The sequence below is a fragment of the Heptranchias perlo genome, unplaced genomic scaffold (assembly GCF_035084215.1).
Source record: "Heptranchias perlo isolate sHepPer1 unplaced genomic scaffold, sHepPer1.hap1 HAP1_SCAFFOLD_320, whole genome shotgun sequence".
NCBI lineage: Eukaryota > Metazoa > Chordata > Chondrichthyes > Hexanchiformes > Hexanchidae > Heptranchias > Heptranchias perlo.
Window position 1 is genome coordinate 85,011 of NW_027139332.1, and position 27,715 is coordinate 112,725.

Genomic DNA, 27,715 nt, shown 5'->3' on the forward strand with positions numbered 1-27,715 from the left:
CACTAGATTGTATATTTATGCCAGATTGATTTTTTTATCATGCCCAATTCAATGACTTTAGAGAAATTCCCATATCTCCCCACCTCGAGCACTCTGTCTCGGAAGACAACAAATAGGTTAAAACAAAACAAATCAAAATGTTTTCAAAAGAAGAGAATCAGGTTGCTATCACCACGCTGTGACATTTGGTATCCGCTGATGTCTGCAGCTAAAGTCTTAAATCTTTAACACCACTGGATCGTTTCCTGCACCAAATTTCTCCAGCAAAGGTTGCACCGTAACTTTGTAACTACTCTTGGTAATCCTGCACCATCAACACTCAACGTGGTCCCAAAAAAAACCCAGGGTCACCTGTTTTAAAAGAAACACAGAAAATCCATTGCGGCTCTTCTTGAGAGCCCAAGTGATTAATTTGTCAAATCTTCATTTATTATTTATTTATCCAAAGGAATAATCCCTATACCCGAAACAAATTCAGAAAACAAAACAGGAGAGAGAAATTGCCTAGTCTCTCTCTCTCTGAAGCACGCAGCCTGTCTGAAATAAACACTGTCTCTCCCACATACAGATGTACGCAGGGCTGCAGACTGGAATTTCTAACTCCAAGTCCTAATCTCTGAGTTTTCAAGATGTAACCACATTAAGCAGATATCATTAGCAGCCGCCTGCTAAGATACGTTATATTCCTCTTTTATTAATTTATTAATGGTTTGGGCATGTGTTTCTAGCACTGTAGCTATCCTTTGCAAATATATGGTCAGCATTTGATCCTCAGACAATTCCTTATCTGTATTTTCATTTATCTTTCAATATATCTTTAATGTGAGACCCTAAATCTCTGACCTTTTGATCTAATGTTGTCAAATCAATGGTGTTAACAACTGAGGCAAAGGCAGTTGCTATATCACTTATCACAGATCTTTACGTCTCCATATTTGCCTATCTCTTTTTACGATGTCCACCTCCATTCCATGTCGCTCTTTGTTTTAACACTTGAGTTAGGAGGTGTTGATCTAATTGTTGAGTTTTCTTAACAGTCTCAATGCGAGTTATATAATTTGTCAGGGAAGGTCTCCCCTCTTTGGTCAGATCTTGTATTCTACTATTAATTTCAAATAAAATTGAACAGCCCCAGAACTTGTCAAAACTTCCTTATCACACTGTGGCGGGGTAAAACTGATAGGCGTTTAGTACCCTGTGTCAGTACATAGCTCAAGTAATGGACTTCCAATTGTCTAACCTATGCTTCCTTTTCATATGATTTGTTTTACATTCCTTTCTTATCAATTTTTCACTGTAGCGTGAAAACTTATATCTCAGTCAATTGTAGCCTTTGGCATTTCCGAGTGATTGGGACAATTTTACTAATATAACCTATACCAATTGTTACCTCATGTTCACCTGTGTAATGGGCAAGCCTCAGACAGTTCTCAACCGACTGGGTCATTTCTATCTGTTTGAACTGCTCTTGGCATGACAGTCTGGCTTCTTGGGATGGAAGGGGTTAATATTAACTTGCTCTTGTGGTCAGAGTAATTTGATCCTTCTCCCTTTGAGATTAAGTTCCCACCTTCAAAATTTCTCTTCACACAGGTTTGACTGATTTTTTACTTCTCACATTTGTGGATTGCTTTATACTATATTTTTGCACACTATTTTTTCACATACTTTTAGTGGATCTGATTATAATCAACGCTCTGAGCTGTTCCAGCTTTCTGACTTTTCCTATCACAATGATCCTGATAGTTTTTTTAATCTATCCCGTTAATTTTTAACCTCTTTTTAAACCACAGCCAATCACAAAATAAACAATCAAAATGCCAATTTTTTAAGATCCCATGTCTGGAATTTAACATGCCCACACTTTATAAGAACCAGAATTTAATAGGTCACTTAACCTCAATAACTCCAATTTTAATTCGGCAGTATCAGAATTAAACACACGACAAGACAGATACATTACACAAAGGAAGAAAACACACAAGACACAGTAAGAAGGGGGCGTGGCCCACAACACCGACAAAAAAAACACTGATCAAGACAGGCTTTTTAAAGGGACAGTACACTTAAACAACAGAACCTTTCTTTTTCGGGTCTCTGTCTTTTAAACATTTGTCTAGTCACTTAATTCTATCCATTTTTTTTACAGTACTGTCTCCATAAAGCAATTAGTTATTTGGCTGTGGTACCTCTGTTATTTTTCCAAATTAATTCCTGAGCCTTTTTGGCGGCATCTAAGTTTTATCAATAGTTCCTGTTTATATCCAATCACCAGGAACTTAAACCCTGACTACCCTCAGTGATATTAACCACTGACCTACCGCTTACAAGTTATTCCCTCAGTACGTACGCTGACCCTCAGCCGGAGCTGACCCTCAGTGATATTCGACCACTGACCTCTTCCTGCTATTTCTGTGTATTCGCCAGACTGACCTGAATCTTGTAAGGATGCCACACGAGTGTTAGCGATTGGACGATTCGTCGTCAGACTGACGGATTGGAGGAAAACCGACGTAGTAAATTAAGACTACTTACATCGGGGCGCCATTTCCTTCCTCCGTGTCTGAGACAATACGCCTCTTACTCCGCGAACTCTCGGTGAACGACCGTTAAGATCCCCGTACGGGCCACCAAATGACGATCTGGATTCTTTCCCCTCAGTCTGGTTCAGTAAAATCTGAAGTCGAATACACTTTAAAGTTCATCACAACTTTAATAGCAGATCTTAGTCTGTAGCTTCAATTCAGATTCCTGAGAGAATCCGAACGATTCTAACAGAATAAGGAGACAGAGACATATACAAAAACTCATACCTTTATACAGATCGATAGGGGTTGGAACATCGTTAACACAAGAGTCAACACCAATCATAAGCCGGGCACAGGTTGCCATGCGGGGTTACGTTACTTCCGGCCAATCATAGATAGTCCATGTGCTGACCATGTTGCTGTTAGACATCAAAGGGGATACTTCCTCACCTTTCAACTTGGAATGTTCTTCCCTGTTCCTTCTGTTCCTTATCTCCCAACCTGGAATGTCTTTCAACTTTGGCTAAGTTCGTTACCTATATTGATCTGCCATAAACATGGAGACATTCAGACCAGTCCTTGACTCACATCAAAGACTCTACATTGATAAGACAATGCAAACCTGCTGACTAAGCAAACATGTGGCCCAGCAGGAGGCCAGGCCACTTGTACCAATCTCAGTTACTAACTAATTAACCCTTTCTAACCATTTTGCATTCTGCTTCTTTGCCACGTAGGCATTTTAATATTTTACCGAAAACTGACCACGTCGGGATTCTCACAATGAGAAATCATAGAATTGCATAGAATGTTCCGCAGAGAAACAGGCCATTTGGCTCAAGAGGTCAATCCGGTGTTTAGCCTCTTCCCTTCATTTAACCCTACAGTTATAACTGGAGTGTAACTTCCCTCTCCCCTTTGTATTCCAGCCCTCTGGAGATAAAAGCCAACATTCCATTAGCATTTATAATTATTTTTTGTATCTTTTAGTGATTTCTGTACTTGAACCCCTAAATCTCTCACACCACCTCCACAGTGCCGAGCTTCTCACCATTTAGAAAATACTCTGATCTACCTTTCTTGGGTCCAAAGTGGATGGCCTCACACTTCCCCATGTCGAACTCCATCTGCCACAGTTTTGCCCACTCACTGAATCTATCAATGTCCCTTTGCAACTTCCTGTTCCCATCTACACTATTTACTGTGCCTCCTAACTCAGTGTCGCCAGCAAACTTAGATATATGGCCCTCTACTCCTTCCTTCAAGTCATTTATAAAAATAGTGAAAAGCTGTAGCCCCACTACTGATCTCTGGAGGACGTCACGAGTCACATTCTGACAATTCGAGTCCGTCCCCATTATCCCCACTCTCTGCCTCCTATCTCCTAACCAATTGCCTATCCAAACCAATAGGATGCCTCCAATTCTACACATTCTCATTTTTGTTAACAGTCTCTCATGTGGAACCTTATCAAATGCCTTCTGGAAGTCCATATAAACCACATCCATTGACATTCCCTTATCTACCAAGTTAGTTACCGCCTCAAAAAATTCAATTAGGCTCTTGAGACATGGCCCACCCATTGCAAATCCATGCTGGTCTCTGATCTGCTCATGTTTGTCCAAATGCTCAGTCACTCTCCCACAGACAGGGACAGACAGGGACAGACAGGGACAGACAGGGACAGACAGGACAGACAGGGACAGACAGGGACAGACAGGACAGACAGGGACCTGCTCCTGGAGAACCACTTGCTTCTTTCAGCCCAGTCCCCCGGGGGTGGGTACGAGGGTCCCCCGGGGGTGGGTAAGAGGGTCCCCGGGGGTGGGTACGAGGGTCCCCGGGGGGTGGGTACGAGGGTCCCCGGGGGTGGGTAAGAGGGTCCCCCGGGGGTGGATACGAGGGTCTCCCGGGGGTGGGTAAGAGGGTCCCCGGGGGTGGGTACGAGGGTCCCCCGGGGGCGGGTACGAGGGTCCCCGGGGGTGGGTACGAGGGTCCCCCGGGGGTGGGTACGAGGGTCCCCGGGGGTGGGTACGAGGGTCCCCGGGGGTGGGTACGAGGGTCCCCCGGGGGTGGGTACGAGGGTCCCCCGGGGGTGGGTACGAGGGTCCCCCGGGGGTGGGTACGAGGGTCCCCCGGGGGTGGGTAAGAGGGTCCCCGGGGGTGGGTACGAGGGTCCCCCGGGGGTGGGTACGAGGGTCCCCCGGGGGTGGGTACGAGGGTCCCCGGGGGTGGGTACGAGGGTCCCCGGGGGTGGGTAAGAGGGTCCCCGGGGGTGGGTACGAGGGTCCCCCGGGGGTGGGTACGAGGGTCCCCCGGGGGTGGGTACGAGGGTCCCCGGGGGTGGGTACGAGGGTCCCCGGGGGTGTGTACGAGGGTCCCCCGGGGGTGGGTACGAGGGTCCCCCGGGGGTGGGTACGATGGTCCCCGGGGATGGGTACAGGGTTGCCCGAAGTTGGAGTTCTGTATCCATTGTTCTATTCTAACTCGGCCCTCTGCTCCCCCTCAGGAATGTTAAAGGAATCCACTTGAACTTCTTTCCAGTTTCCAGGATGCCGATGAGGATGCTGCCCTCTCTACTCCTCGGACAATATTTACCATCCCTCGTCGGATTCACCAAGACTGATGTTGAACGACTCTATCCCTTCATCAAAAGGAATATCTATGACATGCTGAGGGAGTCCGGTTACATGCACATCCAGGCCTCCAAACCCGACACGCCAGGTAGGAGTGTGAGCAATAATCAGAGACAACAGACACACGGGAGCAGAGGGAGCACAGGGAGCAGCCCACTGGAATCTAATCGAGGGGTTCGGGGGGTTTATAGAATAACAGATACCCGAGAGTGAGTTACAGACTGGAATCTAATCAAGGGGTTCGGGGGGTTTATATACAGAATAACAGATACCCGGGAGTGAGTTACAGACTGGAATCTAATCGAGGGGTTCGTGTCGTTTATAGAAAAAATAACAGGTACCCGGGAGTGAGTTACAGACTGGAATCTAATCGATGAGTTCGGGTGGTTTATATATAGAAAAACAGATACCCGGGAGTGAGTTACAGACAGGAATCTAATCGATGAGTTCGGGAGGTTTATATATAGAATAACAGATACCCGGGAGTGAGTTACAGACTGGAATCTAATCGAGGGGTTCGGGTGGTTTATATATAGAATAACAGATACCCGGGAGTGAGTTACAGACTGGAATCTAATCGAGGGGTTCGGGTGGTTTATATGTAGAATAACAGATCCCGGGAGTGAGTTACAGACTGGAATCTAATTGAGGGATTGGGTGGTTTATATTTAGAATAACAGATACAAGGAGTGAGTTACAGGCTGGAATCTAATCGAGTTCAGGGTGTTTATATATAGAATAACAGATCCCGGGAGTGAGTTACTGACTGGAATCTAATCGAGGGGTTCGGGGGGTTTATATATAGAATAACAGGTCGCAGGGAGTGAGTGACAGACTGGAATCTAATCGAGGGGTTCGGGGGGTTTATATATAGAATAACAGATACCCGAGAGTGAGTTACAGACTGGAATCTAATCGAAGGGTTCGGGTGGCTATATATAGAATTACAGGTAGCAGGGAGTGAGTTACAGACTGGAATCTAATCGAGGGGTTCGGGTGGTTTATATATAGAAAAACAGATAGCAGGGAGTGAGTTACAGACTGGAATCTAATCGAGGGGTTCGGGGGGTTTATATATAGAAAAACAGATAGCAGGGAGTGAGTTACAGACTGGAATCTAATCGAGGGGTTCGGGTGGTTTATATATAGAATAACAGATACCCAGGAGTGAGTTACAGGCTGGAATCTAATCGAGGGGTTCGGGGGGTTTATATATAGAATAACAGATAACCGGGAGTGAGTTACAGACTGGAATCTAATCGAGGGGTTCAGGGGGTTTATTTATAGAATAACAGATCCCGGGAGTGAGTTACAGGCTGGAATCTAATCGAGGGGTTCGGGTGGTTTACATATAGAATAACAGATAGCAGGGAGTGAGTTACAGACTGGAATCTAATCGAGGGGTTTGGGGGGTTTATATATAGAATAACAGATACCGGGAGTGAGTTACTGACTGGAATCTAATCGAGGGGATCGGGGGGTTTATATATGGAATAACAGATAGCAAGGAGTGAGTTACAGACTGGAATCTAATCGAGGGGTTCGGGTGGTTTATATATAGAATAACAGATAGCAGGGAGTGAGTTACAGACTGGAATCTAATCGAGGGGTTCGGGGGTGTTTATATATAGAATAACAGATCCCGGGAGTGAGTTACAGACTGGAATCTAATCGAGGGGTTCGGGTGGTTTATATGTATAATAACAGATAGCAGCGAGTGAGTTCCAGACTGGAATCTAATCGAGGGGTTCGGGGGTGTTTATATATAGAATAACAGATCCCGGGAGTGAGTTACAGACTGGAATCTAATCGAGGGGTTGAGAGCAGTTTATGTATAGAATAACAGATAGCAGGGAGTGAGTTACAGACTGGAATCTAATCGAGGGGTTTTGGGGGATTTATATATAGAACAACAGATACCTGGGATTGAGTTACAGACTGGAATCTAATCGAGGGGTTCGTGTGCTTTATATATCGAATAACAGATACCAGGAGTGAGTTACAGGCTGGAAACTAATCGAGTACATGGGGTTTATATGTAGAATAACTGATCCCGGGAGTGAGTTACAGACTGGAATCTAATCGAGGGGTTCGGGGGGTTTATATATAGAATAACAGATACCGGGAGTGAGTTACTGACTGGAATCTAATCGAGGGGTTCGGGTGGTTTATATATAGAATAACAGATACCCGGGAGTGAGTTACAGACTGGAATCTAATCGAGGGGTTCAGGTGGTTCATATGTAGAATAACAGATAGCAGGGAGTGAGTTCCAGACAGGAATCTAATCGAGGGGTTCGGGGGGTATATATATAGAATAACAGATACCGGGAGTGAGTTACTGACTGGAATCTAATCGAGGGGTTCGGGTGGTTTATATATAGAATAACAGATACCCGGGAGTGAGTTACAGACTGGAATCTAATCGAGGGGTTCAGGTGGTTTATATATAGAATAACAGATACCCGAGAGTGAGTTACAGACTGGAATCTAATCGAGGGTTTCGGGGGGTTTATATATAGAATAACAGACACCCGAGTGTGAGTTACAGACTGGAATCTAATCGAAGGGTTCGGGTGGTTTATATTTCGAAAAACAGATAGCAGGGAGTGAGTTACAGACTGGAATCTAATCGAGGGGTTCGGGGGGTTTATATATAGAATAATCGATAGCAGGGAGTGAGTTACAGGCTGGAATCTAATCGAGGGGTTCGGGGGGTTTATTTATAGAATAACAGATCCCGGGAGTGAGTGACAGGCTGGAATGTAATCGAGGGGTTCGGGGGGTTTATAAAAAGAATAACCGATAGCAGGGAGTGAGTTCCAGACTGGAATCTAATCGAGGGGTTCGGGGGGTTTATAAAAAGAATAACCGATAGCAGGGAGTGAGTTCCAGACTGGAATCTAATCGAGGGGTTCGGGGGGTTTATAAATGGAATAACAGATAGCAGGGAGTGAGTTCCAGACTGGAATCTAATCGAGGGGTTTGGGGGGTTTATATATAGAATAACAGATACCGGGAGTGAGTTACTGACTGGAATCTAATCGAGGGGATAGGGGGTTTATATATGGAATAACAGATGGCAAGGAGTGAGTTGCAGACTGGAATCTAATCGAGGGGTTCGGGTGGTTTATATATAGAATAACAGATACCCGGGAGTGAGTTACAGACTGGAATCTAATCGAGGGGTTCAGGTGGTTCATATGTAGAATAACAGATAGCAGGGAGTGAGTTCCAGACAGGAATCTAATCGAGGGGTTCGGGGGGTATATATATAGAATAACAGATACCGGGAGTGAGTTACTGACTGGAATCTAATCGAGGGGTTCGGGTGGTTTATATATAGAATAACAGATACCCGGGAGTGAGTTACAGACTGGAATCTAATCGAGGGGTTCAGGTGGTTTATATATAGAATAACAGATACCCGGGAGTGAGTTACAGGCTGGAATCTAATCGAGGGGTTCGGGTGGTTTATATGTAGAATAACAGATACCCGGGAGTGAGTTACAGACTGGAATCTAATCGAGGGGTTCGGGGGGTTTATATATAGAATAACAGATACCCGGGAGTGAGTTACAGACTGGAATCTAATCGAGGGGCTCGGGGGGGTTTATATATAGAATAACAGATACCCGGGAGTGAGTTACAGACTGGAATCTAATCGAGGGGTTCAGGTGGTTTATATATAGAATAACAGATACCCGGGAGTGAGTTACAGGCTGGAATGTAATCGAGGGGTTCGGGTGGTTTATATGTAGAATAACAGATACCCGGGAGTGAGTTACAGACTGGAATCTAATCGAGGGGTTCGGGGGGTTTATATATAGAATAACAGATACCGGGAGTGAGTTACAGACTGGAATCTAATCGAGGGGTTCGGGTGGTTTATATGTAGAATAACAGATAGCAGCGAGTGAGTTACAGACTGGAATCTAATCGAGGGGTTCGGGGGTGTTTATATATAGAATAACAGATCCCGGGAGTGAGTTACAGACTGGAATCTAATCGAGGGGTTGAGAGCAGTTTATGTATAGAATAACAGATAGCAGGGAGTGAGTTACAGACTGGAATCTAATCGAGGGGTTTTGGTGGGGTTTATATATAGAACAACAGATACCTGGGATTGAGTTACAGACTGGAATCTAATCGAGGGGTTCGTGTGCTTTATATATCGAATAACAGATACCAGGAGTGAGTTACAGGCTGGAAACTAATCGAGTACATGGGGTTTATATGTAGAATAACTGATCCCGGGAGTGAGTTACAGACTGGAATCTAATCGAGGGGTTCGGGGGGTTTATATATAGAATAACAGATACCCGGGAGTGAGTTACAGACTGGAATCTAATCGAGGGGTTCGGGGTGTTTATATATAGAATAACAGATACCGGGAGTGAGTTACTGACTGGAATCTAATCGAGGGGTTCAGGTGGTTCATATGTAGAATAACAGATAGCAGGGAGTGAGTTCCAGACTGGAATCTAATCGAGGGGTTCGGGGGGTTTATATATAGAATAACAGATACCGGGAGTGAGTTACTGACTGGAATCTAATCGAGGGGTTCGGGTGGTTTATATATAGAATAACAGATACCCGGGAGTGAGTTACAGACTGGAATCTAATCGAGGGGTTCAGGTGGTTTATATATAGAATAACAGGTAGCAGGGAGTGAGTTACAGACTGGAATCTAATCGAGGGGTTCGGGTGGTTTATATTTCGAAAAACAGATAGCAGGGAGTGAGTTACAGACTGGAATCTAATCGAGGGGTTCGGGGGGTTTATATATAGAATAACAGATACCCGGGAGTGAGTTACAGACTGGAATCTAATCGAGGGGTTCGGGGGGTTTATATATAGAATAACAGATACCCAGTCGTGAGTTACAGACTGGAATCTAATCGAGGGGTTCAGGGGGTTTATTTATAGAATAACAGATCCCGGGAGTGAGTTACAGGCTGGAATGTAATCGAGGGGTTCGGGGGGTTTATATATAGAATAACAGATACCCGGGAGTGAGTTACAGACTGGAATCTAATCGAGGGGTTCGGGTGGTTTATATATAGAATAACAGATACCGGGAGTGAGTTACAGACTGGAATCTAATCGAGGGGTTCGGGTGGTTTATATATAGAATAACAGATACCCGGGAGTGAGTTCCAGACTGGAATCTAATCGAGGGGTTCGGGGGGTTTATGTATAGAATAACAGATACCGGGAGTGAGTTACTGACTGGAATCTAATCGAGGGGTTCGGGTGGTTTATATATAGAATAACAGATACCCGGGAGTGAGTTACAGACTGGAATCTAATCGAGGGGTTTGGGGGGATTTATATATAGAATAACAGATACCCGGGAGTGAGTTACAGGCTGGAATGCAATCGAGGGGTTCGGGTGGTTTACATATAGAATAACAGATAGCAGGGAGTGAGTTCCAGACTGGAATCTAATCGATGAGTTCGGGAGGTTTATATATAGAATAACAGATACCCGGGAGTGAGTTACAGACTGGAATCTAATCGAGGGGTTCGGGTGGTTTATATGTATAATAACAGATAGCAGGGAGTGAGTTCCAGACTGGAATCTAATCGATGGGTTCGGGGGTGTTTATATATAGAATAACAGATCCCGGGAGTGAGTTACAGACTGGAATCTAATCGAGGGGTTGAGAGCAGTTTATGTATTGAATAACAGATAGCAGGGAGTGAGTTACAGACTGGAATCTAATCGAGGGGTTTTGGGGGATTTATATATAGAACAACAGATACCTGGGATTGAGTTACAGACTGGAATCTAATCGAGGGGTTCGTGTGCTTTATATATCGAATAACAGATACCAGGAGTGAGTTACAGGCTGGAAACTAATCGAGTACATGGGGTTTATATATAGAATAACTGATCCCGGGAGTGAGTTACTGACTGGAATCTAATCGAGGGGTTCGGGTGGTTCATATATAGAATAACAGATAGCAGGGAGTGAGTTCCAGACTGGAATCTAATCGAGGGGTTCGGGGGGTTTATATATAGAATAACAGAGAGCAGGGAGTGAGTTACAGACTGGAATCTAATCGAGGGGTTAAGGGGGTTTATATATAGAATAACAGATACCCGGGAGTGAGTTCCAGACTGGAATCTAATCGAGGGGTTCGGGGGGTTTATATATAGAATAACAGATACCGGGAGTGAGTTACTGACTGGAATCTAATCGAGGGGTTCGGGTGGTTTATATATAGAATAACAGATACCCGGGAGTGAGTTACAGACTGGAATGTAATCGAGGGGTTCGGGGGGTTTATATATAGAATAACAGATACGCGGGAGTGAGTTACAGACTGGAATCTGATCGAGGGGTTCGGGGGGTTCATATATAGAATAACAGATACGCGGGAGTGAGTTACAGACTGGAATCTGATCGAGGGGTTCGGGGGGTTTATATATAGAATAACAGATACCGTGAGTGAGTTACTGACTGGAATCTAATCGAGGGGTTCGGGTGGTTTATATATAGAATAACAGATACCCGGGAGTGAGTTACAGACTGGAATCTAATCGAGGGGTTCAGGTGGTTTATATATAGAATAACAGGTAGCAGGGAGTGAGTTACAGACTGGAATCTAATCGAGGGGTTCGGGTGGTTTATATTTCGAAAAACAGATAGCAGGGAGTGAGTTCCAGACTGGAATCTCATCGAGGGGTTCGGGGGGTTTATATATAGAATAACAGATACCCGGGAGTGAGTTGCAGACTGGAATCTAATCGAGGGGTTCGGGGGGTTTATATATAGAATAACAGATACCCAGTCGTGAGTTACAGACTGGAATCTAATCGAGGGGTTCAGGGGGTTTATTTATAGAATAACAGATCCCGGGAGTGAGTTACAGGCTGGAATCTAATCGAGGGGTTCGGGTGGTTTATATATAGAATAACAGATAGCAGGGAGTGAGTTACAGACTGGAATCTAATCGAGGGGTTCGGGGGGTTTATATATAGAACAACCGATAGCAGGGAGTGAGTTCCAGACTGGAATCTAATCGAGGGGTTCGGGGGGTTTATAAATGGAATAACAGATAGCAGGGAGTGAGTTACAGACTGGAATCTAATCGAGGGGTTCGGGTGGTTTATATATAGAATAACAGATACCCGGGAGTGAGTTACAGACTGGAATCTAATCGAGGGGTTCGGGTGGTTTATATGTAGAATAACAGATAGCAGGGAGTGAGTTCCGGACTGGAATCTAATCGAGGGGTTCGGGGGTGTTTATATATAGAATAACAGATCCCGGGAGTGAGTTACAGACTGGAATCTAATCGAGGGGTTGAGAGCAGTTTATGTATAGAATAACAGATAGCAGGGAGTGAGTTACAGACTGGAATCCAATCGAGGGGTTTTGGGGGGGTTTATATATAGAACAACAGATACCTGGGATTGAGTTACAGACTGGAATCTAATCGAGGGGTTCGTGTGCTTTATATATCGAATAACAGATACCAGGAGTGAGTTACAGGCTGGAAACTAATCGAGTATATGGGGTTTATATGTAGAATAACTGATCCCGGGAGTGAGTTACAGACTGGAATCTAATCGAGGGGTTCGGGTGGTTTATATATAGAATAACAGATACCGGGAGTGAGTTACTGACTGGAATCTAATCGAGGGGTTCGGGTGGTTCATATATAGAATAACAGATAGCAGGGAGTGAGTTCCAGACTGGAATCTAATCGAGGGGTTCGGGTGGTTTATATATAGAATAACAGATCCCGGGAGTGAGTTACTGACTGGAATCTAATCGAGGGGTTCGGGTGGTTCATATATAGAATAACAGATAGCAGGGAGTGAGTTCCAGACTGGAATCTAATCGAGGGGTTCGGGGGGTTTATATATAGAATAACAGATACCCGGGAGTGAGTTACAGACTGGAATCTAATCGAGGGGTTCGGGTGGTTTATATATAGAATAACAGATACCGGGAGTGAGTTACAGACTGGAATCTAATCGAGAGGTTCGGGGGGTTTATATATAGAATAACAGATAGCAGGGAGTGAGTTACAGACTGGAATCTAATCGAGGGGTTCGGGTGGTTTATATATAGAATAACAGATACCCGGGAGTGAGTTACAGACTGGAATCTAATCGAGGGGTTCGGGTGGTTTATATATAGAATAACAGATACCCGGGAGTGAGTTCCAGACTGGAATCTAATCGAGGGGTTCGGGGGGTTTATATATAGAATAACAGATACCCGGGAGTGAGTTACAGACTGGAATCTAATCGAGGTGTTCGGGGGGTTTATATATAGAATAACAGATACCGGGAGTGAGTTACTGACTGGAATCTAATCGAGGGGTTCGGGTGGTTTATATATAGAATAACAGATACCCGGGAGTGAGTTACAGACTGGAATCTAATCGAGGGGTTTGGGGGGATTTATATATAGAATAACAGATACCCGGGAGTGAGTTACAGGCTGGAATGCAATCGAGGGGTTCGGGTGGTTTACATATAGAATAACAGATAGCAGGGAGTGAGTTACAGACTGGAATCGAATCGATGAGTTCGGGAGGTTTATATATAGAATAACAGATACCCGGGAGTGAGTTACAGACTGGAATCTAATCGAGGGGTTCGGGTGGTTTATATGTATAATAACAGATAGCAGGGAGTGAGTTCCAGACTGGAATCTAATCGATGGGTTCGGGGGTGTTTATATATAGAATAACAGATCCCGGGAGTGAGTTACAGACTGGAATCTAATCGAGGGGTTGAGAGCAGTTTATGAATTGAATAACAGATAGCAGGGAGTGAGTTACAGACTGGAATCTAATCGAGGGGTTTTGGGGGGGTTTATATATAGAACAACAGATACCTGGGATTGAGTTACAGACTGGAATCTAATCGAGGGGTTCGTGTGCTTTATATATCGAATAACAGATACCAGGAGTGAGTTACAGGCTGGAAACTAATCGAGTACATGGGGTTTATATATAGAATAACTGATCCCAGGAGTGAGTTACAGACTGGAATCTAATCGAGGGGTTCGGGTGGTTTATATATAGAATAACAGATACCGGGAGTGAGTTACTGACTGGAATCTAATCGAGGGGTTCGGGTGGTTCATATATAGAATAACAGATAGCAGGGAGTGAGTTCCAGACTGGAATCTAATCGAGGGGTTCGGGGGGTTTATATATAGAATAACAGAGAGCAGGGAGTGAGTTACAGACTGGAATCTAATCGAGGGGTTCGGGTGGTTTATTTATAGAATAACAGATACCCGGGAGTGAGTTACAGACTGGAATCTAATCGAGGGGTTAAGGGGGTTTATATATAGAATAACAGATACCCGGGAGTGAGTTCCAGACTGGAATCTAATCGAGGGGTTCGGGGGGTTTATATATAGAATAACAGATACCGGGAGTGAGTTACTGACTGGAATCTAATCGAGGGGTTCGGGTGGTTTATATATAGAATAACAGATACCCGGGAGTGAGTTACAGACTGGAATGTAATCGAGGGGTTCGGGGGGTTTATATATAGAATAACAGATACGCGGGAGTGAGTTACAGACTGGAATCTGATCGAGGGGTTCGGGGGGTTTATATATAGAATAACAGATACCGGGAGTGAGTTACAGACTGGAATGTAATCGAGGGGTTCGGGGGGTTTATATATAGAATAACAGATAGCAGGGAGTGAGTTACTGACTGGAATCTAATCGAGGGGTTCGGGTGGTTTATATATAGAATAACAGATACCCGGGAGTGAGTTACAGACTGGAATCTAATCGAGGGGTTCGGGGGGTTTATATATAGAATAACAGATACCCGGGAGTGAGTAGCAGACTGGAATCTAATCGAGGGGTTCGGGGGGTTTATATATAGAATAACAGATACCGGGAGTGAGTTACTGACTGGAATCTAATCGAGGGGTTCGGGTGGTTTATATATCGAATAACAGATAGCAGGGAGTGAGTTACAGACTGGAATCTAATCGAGGGGTTCGGGGGGTTTATATATAGAATAACAGATACCGGGAGTGAGTTACTGACTGGAATCTAATCGAGGGGTTCGGGTGGTTTATATATAGAATAACAGATACCCGGGAGTGAGTTACAGACTGGAATGTAATCGAGGGGTTCGGGGGGTTTATATATAGAATAACAGACACGCGGGAGTGAGTTACAGACTGGAATCTGATCGAGGGGTTCGGGGGGTTTATATATAGAATAACAGATACCGGGAGTGAGTTACAGACTGGAATGTAATCGAGGGGTTCGGGGGGTTTATATATAGAATAACAGATAGCAGGGAGTGAGTTACTGACTGGAATCTAATCGAGGGGTTCGGGTGGTTTATATATAGAATAACAGATACCCGGGAGTGAGTTACAGACTGGAATCTAATCGAGGGGTTCGGGGGGTTTATATATAGAATAACAGATACCCGGGAGTGAGTAGCAGACTGGAATCTAATCGAGGGGTTCGGGGGGTTTATATATAGAATAACAGATACCGGGAGTGAGTTACTGACTGGAATCTAATCGAGGGGTTCGGGTGGTTTATATATCGAATAACAGATAGCAGGGAGTGAGTTCCAGACTGGAATCTAATCGATGAGTTCGGGAGGTTTATATATATAACAACAGATACCCGGGAGTGAGTTACAGACTGGAATCTAATCGAGGGGTTCGGCTGGTTTATATGTAGAATAACAGATAGCAGGGAGTGAGTTCCAGACTGGAATCTAATCGAGGGGTTCGGGGGTGTTTATATATAGAATAACAGATCCCGGGAGTGAGTTACAGACTGGAATCTAATCGAGGGGTTGAGAGCAGTTTATGTATTGAATAACAGATAGCAGGGAGTGAGTTACAGACTGGAATCTAATCGAGGGGTTTTGGGGGGGTTTATATATAGAACAACAGATACCTGGGATTGAGTTACAGACTGGAATCTAATCGAGGGGTTCGTGTGCTTTATATATCGAATAACAGATACCAGGAGTGAGTTACAGGCTGGAAACGAATCGAGGACATGGGGTTTATATGTAGAATAACTGATCCCGGGAGTGAGTTACAGACTGGAATCTAATCGAGGGGTTCGGGTGGTTTATATATAGAATAACAGATACCCGGGAGTGAGTTACAGACTGGAATCTAATCGAGGGGTTCGGGGGGTTTATTTTTAGAATAACAGATACCCGGGAGTGAGTTCCTGACTGGAATCTAATCGAGGGGTTCGGGTGGTTCATATATAGAATAACAGATAGCAGGGAGTGAGTTCCAGACTGGAATCTAATCGAGGGGTTCGGGGGGTTTATATATAGAATAACAGATAGCAGGGAGTGAGTTACAGACTGGAATCTAATCGAGGGGTTCGGGGGGTTTATATATAGAATAACTGATCCCGGGAGTGAGTTACAGACTGGAATCTAATCGAGGGGTTCGGGTGGTTTATATATAGAATAACAGATACCGGGAGTGAGTTGCTGACTGGAATCTCATCGAGGGGTTCGGGTGGTTCATACATAGAATAACAGATAGCAGGGAGTGAGTTACAGACTGGAATCTAATCGAGGGGTTCGGGGGGTTTATATATAGAATAACAGATACCCGGGAGTGAGTTACTGACTGGAATCTAATCGAGGGGTTCGGGTGGTTTATATATAGAATAACAGATACCCGGGAGTGAGTTACAGACTGGAATCTAATCGAGGGGTTCGCGGGGTTTATATATAGAATAAAAGATACCCGGGAGTGAGTTACAGACTGGAATCTAATCGAGGGGTTCGGGGGGTTTATATATCGAATAACAGATACCGGGAGTGAGTTACAGACTGGAATGTAATCGAGGGGTTCGGGTGGTTTACATATAGAATAACAGATAGCAGGGAGTGAGTTACAGACTGGAATCGAATCGAGGGGCTCGTGTGGTTTCTATATAGAATAACAGATACCCGGGAGTGAGTTACAGACTGGAATCTAATCGAGGGGTTCGGGTGGTTTATATTTAGAATAACAGATACAAGGAGTGAGTTACAGGCTGGAATCTAATCGAGGGGTTCGGGGGGTTTATATATAGAATAACAGATACCCGAGAGTGAGTTACAGACTGGAATCTAATCGAGGCGTTCGGGTGGTTTAAATATAGAATAACAGGTAGCAGGGAGTGAGTTACAGACTGGAATCTAATCGAAGGGTTCGGGTGGTTTATATATAGAATAACAGGTAGCAGGGAGTGAGTTACAGACTGGAATCTAATCGAGGGGTTCGGGTGGTTTATATATCGAATAACAGATACCAGGAGTGAGTTACAGGCTGGAAACTAATCGAGTACATGTGGTTTATATATAGAATAACTGATCCCGGGAGTGAGTTACAGACTGGAATCTAATCGAGGGGTTCGGGTGGTTTATATATAGAATAACAGATACCGGGAGTGAGTTACTGACTGGAATCTAATCGAGGGGTTCGGGTGGTTCATATATAGAATAACAGATAGCAGGGAGTGAGTTCCAGACTGGAATCTAATCGAGGGGTTCGGGGGGTTTATATATAGAATAACAGAGAGCAGGGAGTGAGTTACAGACTGGAATCTAATCGAGGGGTTCGGGTGGTTTATTTATAGAATAACAGATACCCGGGAGTGAGTTACAGACTGGAATCTAATCGAGGGGTTCGGGGGGTTTATATATAGAATAACAGATACCCGGGAGTGAGTTCCAGACTGGAATCTAATCGAGGGGTTCGGGGGGTTTATATATAGAATAACAGATACCCGGGAGTGAGTTACAGACTGGAATCTGATCGAGGGGTTCGGGGGGTTTATATATAGAATAACAGATACCGGGAGTGAGTTACAGACTGGAATGTAATCGAGGGGTTCGGGGGGTTTATATATAGAATAACAGATACGCGGGAGTGAGTTACAGACTGGAATCTGATCGAGGGGTTCGGGGGGTTTATATATAGAATAACAGATACCGGGAGTGAGTTACAGACTGGAATCTAATCGAGGGGTTCGGGGGGTTTATATATAGAATAACAGATAGCAGGGAGTGAGTTACTGACTGGAATCTAATCGAGGGGTTCGGGTGGTTTATATATAGAATAACAGATACCCGGGAGTGAGTTACAGACTGGAATCTAATCGAGGGGTTCAGTGGGTTTATATATAGAATAACAGATACCCGGGAGTGAGTTACTGACTGGAATCTAATCGAGGGGTTCGGGGGGATTTATATATAGAATAACAGATCCCGGGAGTGAGTTACAGACTGGAATCTAATCGAGGGGTTGAGAGCAGTTTATGTATTGAATAACAGATAGCAGGGAGTGAGTTACAGACTGGAATCTAATCGAGGGGTTTTGGGGGGGTTTATATATAGAACAACAGATACCTGGGATTGAGTTACAGACTGGAATCTAATCGAGGGGTTCGTGTGCTTTATATATCGAATAACAGATACCAGGAGTGAGTTACAGGCTGGAAACGAATCGAGGACATGGGGTTTATATGTAGAATAACTGATCCCGGGAGTGAGTTACAGACTGGAATCTAATCGAGGGGTTCGGGTGGTTTATATATAGAATAACAGATACCCGGGAGTGAGTTACAGACTGGAATCTAATCGAGGGGTTCGGGGGGTTTATTTTTAGAATAACAGATACCCGGGAGTGAGTTCCTGACTGGAATCTAATCGAGGGGTTCGGGTGGTTCATATATAGAATAACAGATAGCAGGGAGTGAGTTCCAGACTGGAATCTAATCGAGGGGTTCGGGGGGTTTATATATAGAATAACAGATAGCAGGGAGTGAGTTACAGACTGGAATCTAATCGAGGGGTTCGGGGGGTTTATATATAGAATAACTGATCCCGGGAGTGAGTTACAGACTGGAATCTAATCGAGGGGTTCGGGTGGTTTATATATAGAATAACAGATACCGGGAGTGAGTTGCTGACTGGAATCTCATCGAGGGGTTCGGGTGGTTCATACATAGAATAACAGATAGCAGGGAGTGAGTTACAGACTGGAATCTAATCGAGGGGTTCGGGGGGTTTATATATAGAATAACAGATACCGTGAGTGAGTTACTGACTGGAATCTAATCGAGGGGTTCGGGTGGTTTATATATAGAATAACAGATACCCGGGAGTGAGTTACAGACTGGAATCTAATCGAGGGGTTCGCGGGGTTTATATATAGAATAACAGATACCCGGGAGTGAGTTACAGACTGGAATCTAATCGAGGGGTTCGGGGGGTTTATATATCGAATAACAGATACCGGGAGTGAGTTACAGACTGGAATGTAATCGAGGGGTTCGGGTGGTTTACATATAGAATAACAGATAGCAGGGAGTGAGTTACAGACTGGAATCGAATCGAGGGGCTCGTGTGGTTTCTATATAGAATAACAGATACCCGGGAGTGAGTTACAGACTGGAATCTAATCGAGGGGTTCGGGTGGTTTATATTTAGAATAACAGATACAAGGAGTGAGTTACAGGCTGGAATCTAATCGAGGGGTTCGGGGGGTTTATATATAGAATAACAGATACCCGAGAGTGAGTTACAGACTGGAATCTAATCGAGGCGTTCGGGTGGTTTAAATATAGAATAACAGGTAGCAGGGAGTGAGTTACAGACTGGAATCTAATCGAAGGGTTCGGGTGGTTTATATATAGAATAACAGGTAGCAGGGAGTGAGTTACAGACTGGAATCTAATCGAGGGGTTCGGGTGGTTTATATATCGAATAACAGATACCAGGAGTGAGTTACAGGCTGGAAACTAATCGAGTACATGTGGTTTATATATAGAATAACTGATCCCGGGAGTGAGTTACAGACTGGAATCTAATCGAGGGGTTCGGGTGGTTTATATATAGAATAACAGATACCGGGAGTGAGTTACTGACTGGAATCTAATCGAGGGGTTCGGGTGGTTCATATATAGAATAACAGATAGCAGGGAGTGAGTTCCAGACTGGAATCTAATCGAGGGGTTCGGGGGGTTTATATATAGAATAACAGAGAGCAGGGAGTGAGTTACAGACTGGAATCTAATCGAGGGGTTCGGGTGGTTTATTTATAGAATAACAGATACCCGGGAGTGAGTTACAGACTGGAATCTAATCGAGGGGTTCGGGGGGTTTATATATAGAATAACAGATACCCGGGAGTGAGTTCCAGACTGGAATCTAATCGAGGGGTTCGGGGGGTTTATATATAGAATAACAGATACCCGGGAGTGAGTTACAGACTGGAATCTGATCGAGGGGTTCGGGGGGTTTATATATAGAATAACAGATACCGGGAGTGAGTTACAGACTGGAATGTAATCGAGGGGTTCGGGGGGTTTATATATAGAATAACAGATACGCGGGAGTGAGTTACAGACTGGAATCTGATCGAGGGGTTCGGGGGGTTTATATATAGAATAACAGATACCGGGAGTGAGTTACAGACTGGAATCTAATCGAGGGGTTCGGGGGGTTTATATATAGAATAACAGATAGCAGGGAGTGAGTTACTGACTGGAATCTAATCGAGGGGTTCGGGTGGTTTATATATAGAATAACAGATACCCGGGAGTGAGTTACAGACTGGAATCTAATCGAGGGGTTCAGTGGGTTTATATATAGAATAACAGATACCCGGGAGTGAGTTACTGACTGGAATCTAATCGAGGGGTTCGGGGGGATTTATATATAGAATAACAGATCCCGGGAGTGAGTTACAGGCTGGAATGTAATCGAGGGGTTCGGGTGGTTTACATATAGAATAACAGATAGCAGGGAGTGAGTTACAGACTGGAATCTAATCGAGGGGTTCGGGGGGTTTATATATAGAATAATCGATAGCAGGGAGTGAGTTACAGATTGGAATCTAATCGAGGGGTTCGGGTGGTTTATATGTAGAATAACAGATAGCAGGGAGTGAGTTCCAGACTGGAATCTAATCGAGGGGTTCGGGGGTGTTTATATATAGAATAACAGATCCCGGGAGTGAGTTACAGACTGGAATCTAATCGAGGGGTTGAGAGCAGTTTATGTATAGAATAACAGATAGCAGGGAGTGAGTTACAGACTGGAATCTAATCGAGGGGTTTTGGGGGGGTTTATACATAGAACAACAGATACCTGGGATTGAGTTACAGACTGGAATCTAATCGAGGGGTTCGTGTGCTTTATATATCGAATAACAGATACCAGGAGTGAGTTACAGGCTGGAAACTAATCGAGTACATGGGGTTTATATGTAGAATAACTGATCCCGGGAGTGAGTTACAGACTGGAATCTAATCGAGGGGTTCGGGTGGTTTATATATAGAATAACAGATACCCGGGAGTGAGTTACAGACTGGAATCTAATCGAGGGGTTCGGGTGGTTTATATATAGAATAACAGATACCCGGGAGTGAGTTACAGACTGGAATCTAATCGAGGGGTTCGGGGGGTTTATATATAGAATAACAGATACCCGGGAGTGAGTGACAGACTGGAATCTAATCGAGGGGTTCGGGGGGTTTCTATATAGAATAACAGATCCCGGGACTGAGTTACTGACTGGAATCTAATCGAGGGGTTCGGGTGGTTCATATATAGAATAACAGACAGCAGGGAGTGAGTTCCAGACTGGAATCTAATCGAGGGGTTCGGGGGGTTTATATATAGAATAACAGATACCGGGAGTGAGTTACTGACTGGAATCTAATCGAGGGGTTCGGGTGGTTTATATATCGAATAACAGATACCCGGGAGTGAGTTACAGACTGGAATCTAATCGAGCGGTTCGGGGGGATTTATATATAGAATAACAGATCCCGGGAGTGAGTTACAGGCTGGAATGTAATCGAGGGGTTCGGGTGGTTTTCATATAGAATAACAGATAGCAGGGAGTGAGTTACAGACTGGAATCTAATCGATGAGTTCGGGAGGTTTATATATAGAACAACAGATACCCGGGAGTGAGTTACTGACTGGAATCTAATCGAGGGGTTCGGGTGGTTCATATATAGAATAACAGATAGCAGGGAGTGAGTTCCAGACTGGAATCTAATCGAGGGGTTCGGGTGGTTTATATATAGAATAACAGATACCCGGGAGTGAGTTACAGACTGGAATCTAATCGAGGGGTTCGGGTGGTTTATATATAGAATAACAGATACCCAGGAGTGAGTTCCAGACTGGAATCTAATCGAGGGGTTCGGGGGGTTTATATATAGAATAACAGATAGCAGGGAGTGAGTTACAGACTGGAATCTAATCGAGGGGTTCGGGTGGTTTATTTATAGAATAACAGATACCGGGAGTGAGTTCCTGACTGGAATCTAATCGAGGGGTTCGGGTGGTTCATATATAGAATAACAGATAGCAGGGAGTGAGTTCCAGACTGGAATCTAATCGAGGGGTTCGGGTGGTTTATATATAGAATAACAGATACCCGGGAGTGAGTTACAGACTGGAATCTAATCGAGGGGTTCGGGGGGATTTATATATAGAATAACAGATCCCGGGAGTGAGTTACAGGCTGGAATGTAATCGAGGGGTTCGGGTGGTTTACATATAGAATAACAGATAGCAGTGAGTGAGTTACAGACTGGAATCTAATCGATGAGTTCGGGAGGTTTATATATATAACAACAGATACCCGGGAGTGAGTTACAGACTGGAATCTAATCGAGGGGTTCGGGTGGTTTATATGTAGAATAACAGATAGCAGGGAGTGAGTTCCAGACTGGAATCTAATCGAGGGGTTCGGGGGTGTTTATATGTAGAATAACAGATCCCGGGAGTGAGTTACAGACTGGAATCTAATCGAGGGGTTGAGAGCAGTTTATGTATTGAATAACAGATAGCAGGGAGTGAGTTACAGACTGGAATCTAATCGAGGGTGTTCGGGTGGTTCATATATAGAATAACAGATAGCAGGGAGTGAGTTACAGACTGGAATCTAATCGAGGGGTTCGGGGGGATTATATATAGAATAACAGATACCGGGAGTGAGTTGCTGACTGGAATCTAATCGAGGGGTTCGGGTGGTTTATATATAGAATAACAGATACCCGGGAGTGAGTTACAGACTGGAATCTAATCGAGGGGTTCGGGGGGTTTATATATAGAATAACAGATACCCGGGAGTGAGTTCCAGACTGGAATCTAATCGAGGGGTTCGGGGGGTTTATATATAGAATAACAGATACCGGGAGTGAGTTACAGACTGGAATGTAATCGAGGGGTTCGGGTGGTTTACATATAGAATAACAGATAGCAGGGAGTGAGTTACAGACTGGAATCTAATCGAGGGGCTCGTGTGGTTTCTGTATAGAATAACAGATACCGGGAGTGAGTTAGAGACTGGAATCTAATCGAGGGGTTCAGTGGGTTTATATATAGAATAACAGATACCCGGGAGTGAGTTACTGACTGGAATCTAATCGAGGGTGTTCGGGTGGTTCATATATAGAATAACAGATAGCAGGGAGTGAGTTCCAGACTGGAATCTAATCGAGGGGTTCGGGGGGTTTATATATCGAATAACAGACAGCAGGGAGTGAGTTACAGACTGGAATCTAATCGAGGGGTTCGGGGGGTTTATATATAGAATAACAGATACCCGGGAGTGAGTTACAGACTGGAATCTAATCGAGGGGTTCGCGTGGTTTAGATATAGAATAACAGATACCCGGGAGTGAGTTACAGACTGGAATCTAATCGAGGGGTTCGGGTGGTTTATATATAGAATAACAGATACCCGGGAGTGAGTTCCAGACTGGAATCTAATCGAGGGGTTCGGGGGGTTTATATATAGAATAACAGATAGCAGGGAGTGAGTTACAGACTGGAATCTAATCGAGGGGTTCGGGTGGTTTATATATAGAATAACAGATACCGGGAGTGAGTTACTGACTGGAATCTAATCGAGGGGTTCGGGTGGTTCATATATAGAATAACAGATAGCAGGGAGTGAGTTCCAGACTGGAATCTAATCGAGCGGTTCGGGGGTGTTTATATATAGAATAACAGATCCCGGGAGTGAGTTACAGACTGGAATCTAATCGAGGGGTTGAGAGCAATTTATGTATCGAATAACAGATAGCAGGGAGTGAGTTACAGACTGGAATCTAATCGAGGGGTTCGGGTGGTTTATATATAGAATAACAGATACCCGGGAGTGAGTTACAGACTGGAATCTAATCGAGGGGTTCGGGGGGATTTATATATAGAATAACAGATCCCGGGAGTGAGTTACAGGCTGGAATGTAATCGAGGGGTTCGGGTGGTTTACATATAGAATAACAGATAGCAGGGAGTGAGTTACAGACTGGAATCTAATCGATGAGTTCGGGAGGTTTATATATATAACAACAGATACCCGGGAGTGAGTTACAGACTGGAATCTAATCGAGGGGTTCGGGTGGTTTATATGTAGAATAACAGATAGCAGGGAGTGAGTTCCAGACTGGAATCTAATCGAGGGGTTCGGGGGTGTTTATATATAGAATAACAGATCCCGGGAGTGAGTTACAGACTGGAATCTAATCGAGGGGTTGAGAGCAGTTTATGTATTGAATAACAGATAGCAGGGAGTGAGTTACAGACTGGAATCTAATCGAGGGTGTTCGGGTGGTTCATATATAGAATAACAGATAGCAGGGAGTGAGTTACAGACTGGAATCTAATCGAGGGGTTCGGGGGGATTATATATAGAATAACAGATACCCGGGAGTGAGTTACAGACTGGAATCTAATCGAGGGGTTCGGGTGGTTTATATATAGAATAACAGATACCGGGAGTGAGTTGCTGACTGGAATCTAATCGAGGGGTTCGGGTGGTTTATATATAGAATAACAGATACCCGGGAGTGAGTTACAGACTGGAATCTAATCGAGGGGTTCGGGGGGTTTATATATAGAATAACAGATACCCGGGAGTGAGTTCCAGACTGGAATCTAATCGAGGGGTTCGGGGGGTTTATATATAGAATAACAGATACCGGGAGTGAGTTACAGACTGGAATGTAATCGAGGGGTTCGGGTGGTTTATATATAGAATAACAGATAGCAGGGAGTGAGTTACAGACTGGAATCTAATCGAGGGGCTCGTGTGGTTTCTATATAGAATAACAGATACCGGGAGTGAGTTAGAGACTGGAATCTAATCGAGGGGTTCAGTGGGTTTATATATAGAATAACAGATACCCGGGAGTGAGTTACTGACTGGAATCTAATCGAGGGTGTTCGGGTGGTTCATATATAGAATAACAGATAGCAGGGAGTGAGTTCCAGACTGGAATCTAATCGAGGGGTTCGGGGGGTTTATATATCGAATAACAGACAGCAGGGAGTGAGTTACAGACTGGAATCTAATCGAGGGGTTCGGGGGGTTTATATATAGAATAACAGATACCCGGGAGTGAGTTACAGACTGGAATCTAATCGAGGGGTTCGCGTGGTTTAGATATAGAATAACAGATACCCGGGAGTGAGTTACAGACTGGAATCTAATCGAGGGGTTCGGGGGGTTTATATATCGAATAACAGATAGCAGGGAGTGAGTTACAGACTGGAATCTAATCGAGGGGTTCGGGGGGTTTATATATAGAATAACAGATACCCGGGAGTGAGTTACAGACTGGAATCTAATCGAGGGTGTTCGGGTGGTTTATATATAGAATAACAGATACCCGGGAGTGAGTTACAGACTGGAATCTAATCGAGGGGTTCGGGTGGTTTATATACAGAATAACAGATACCCGGGAGTGAGTTTCTGACTGGAATCTAATCGAGGGGTTCGGGTGGTTCATATATAGAATAACAGATAGCAGGGAGTGAGTTGCAGACTGGAATCTAATCGAGGGGTTCGGGGGGATTATATATAGAATAACAGATACCCGGGAGTGAGTTACAGCTTGGAATCTAATCGAGGGGTTCGGGGTTTTATATATAGAATAACATATACCGGGAGTGAGTTACAGCTGGAATCTAATCGAGGGGTTCGGGGGGGTTTATATATAGAATTACAGATACCCGGGAGTGAGTTACAGACTGGAATCTAATCGAGGGGTTCGGGGGGTTTATATATAGAATAACAGGTAGCAGGGAGTGAGTTACAGACTGGAATCTAATCGAAGGGTTCGGGTGGTTTATATATAGAATAACAGGTAGCAGGGAGTGAGTTACAGACTGGAATCTAATCGAGGGGTTCGGGTGGTTTATATATAGAATAACAGGTAGCAGGGAGTGAGTTACAGACTGGAATCTAATCGAGGGGTTCGGGTGGTTTATATATAGAATAACAGGTAGCAGGGAGTGAGTTACAGACTGGAATCTAATCGAGGGGTTCGGGTGGTTTCTATATAGAATAACAGATACCGGGAGTGAGTTAGAGACTGGAATCTAATCGAGGGGTTCAGTGGGTTTATATATAGAATAACAGATACCCGGGAGTGAGTTACTGACTGGAATCTAATCGAGGGTGTTCGGGTGGTTCATATATAGAATAACAGATAGCAGGGAGTGAGTTCCAGACTGGAATCTAATCGAGGGGTTCGGGGGGTTTATATATCGAATAACAGACAGCAGGGAGTGAGTTACAGACTGGAATCTAATCGAGGGGTTCGGGGGGTTTATATATAGAATAACAGATACCCGGGAGTGAGTTACAGACTGGAATCTAATCGAGGGGTTCGCGTGGTTTAGATATAGAATAACAGATACCCGGGAGTGAGTTACAGACTGGAATCTAATCGAGGGGTTCGGGGGGTTTATATATCGAATAACAGATAGCAGGGAGTGAGTTACAGACTGGAATCTAATCGAGGGGTTCGGGGGGTTTATATATAGAATAACAGATACCCGGGAGTGAGTTACAGACTGGAATCTAATCGAGGGTGTTCGGGTGGTTTATATATAGAATAACAGATACCCGGGAGTGAGTTACAGACTGGAATCTAATCGAGGGGTTCGGGTGGTTTATATACAGAATAACAGATACCCGGGAGTGAGTTTCTGACTGGAATCTAATCGAGGGGTTCGGGTGGTTCATATATAGAATAACAGATAGCAGGGAGTGAGTTGCAGACTGGAATCTAATCGAGGGGTTCGGGGGGATTATATATAGAATAACAGATACCCGGGAGTGAGTTACAGCTTGGAATCTAATCGAGGGGTTCGGGGTTTTATATATAGAATAACATATACCGGGAGTGAGTTACAGCTGGAATCTAATCGAGGGGTTCGGGGGGGTTTATATATAGAATTACAGATACCCGGGAGTGAGTTACAGACTGGAATCTAATCGAGGGGTTCGGGGGGTTTATATATAGAATAACAGGTAGCAGGGAGTGAGTTACAGACTGGAATCTAATCGAAGGGTTCGGGTGGTTTATATATAGAATAACAGGTAGCAGGGAGTGAGTTACAGACTGGAATCTAATCGAGGGGTTCGGGTGGTTTATATATAGAATAACAGGTAGCAGGGAGTGAGTTACAGACTGGAATCTAATCGAGGGGTTCGGGTGGTTTATATATAGAATAACAGGTAGCAGG

The 27,715-nt window shown here is 44.3% G+C and overlaps 1 protein-coding gene across 1 annotated transcript in view; it reads left to right on the forward strand.

Annotated features, from left to right (window-relative positions):
* Window positions 1–27,715, forward strand: part of ephx5 (epoxide hydrolase 5) — a gene marked incomplete at its 5' end in the record, with an annotated part of 223,986 nt that overhangs the window by 68,857 nt on the left and 127,414 nt on the right. Inside the window, one exon of the mRNA XM_067978582.1 lies at window positions 5,038–5,252. Within this exon, the coding sequence (XP_067834683.1) occupies window positions 5,038–5,252 (215 nt within the window). The remainder of the gene's footprint in view (window positions 1–5,037; window positions 5,253–27,715) is intronic.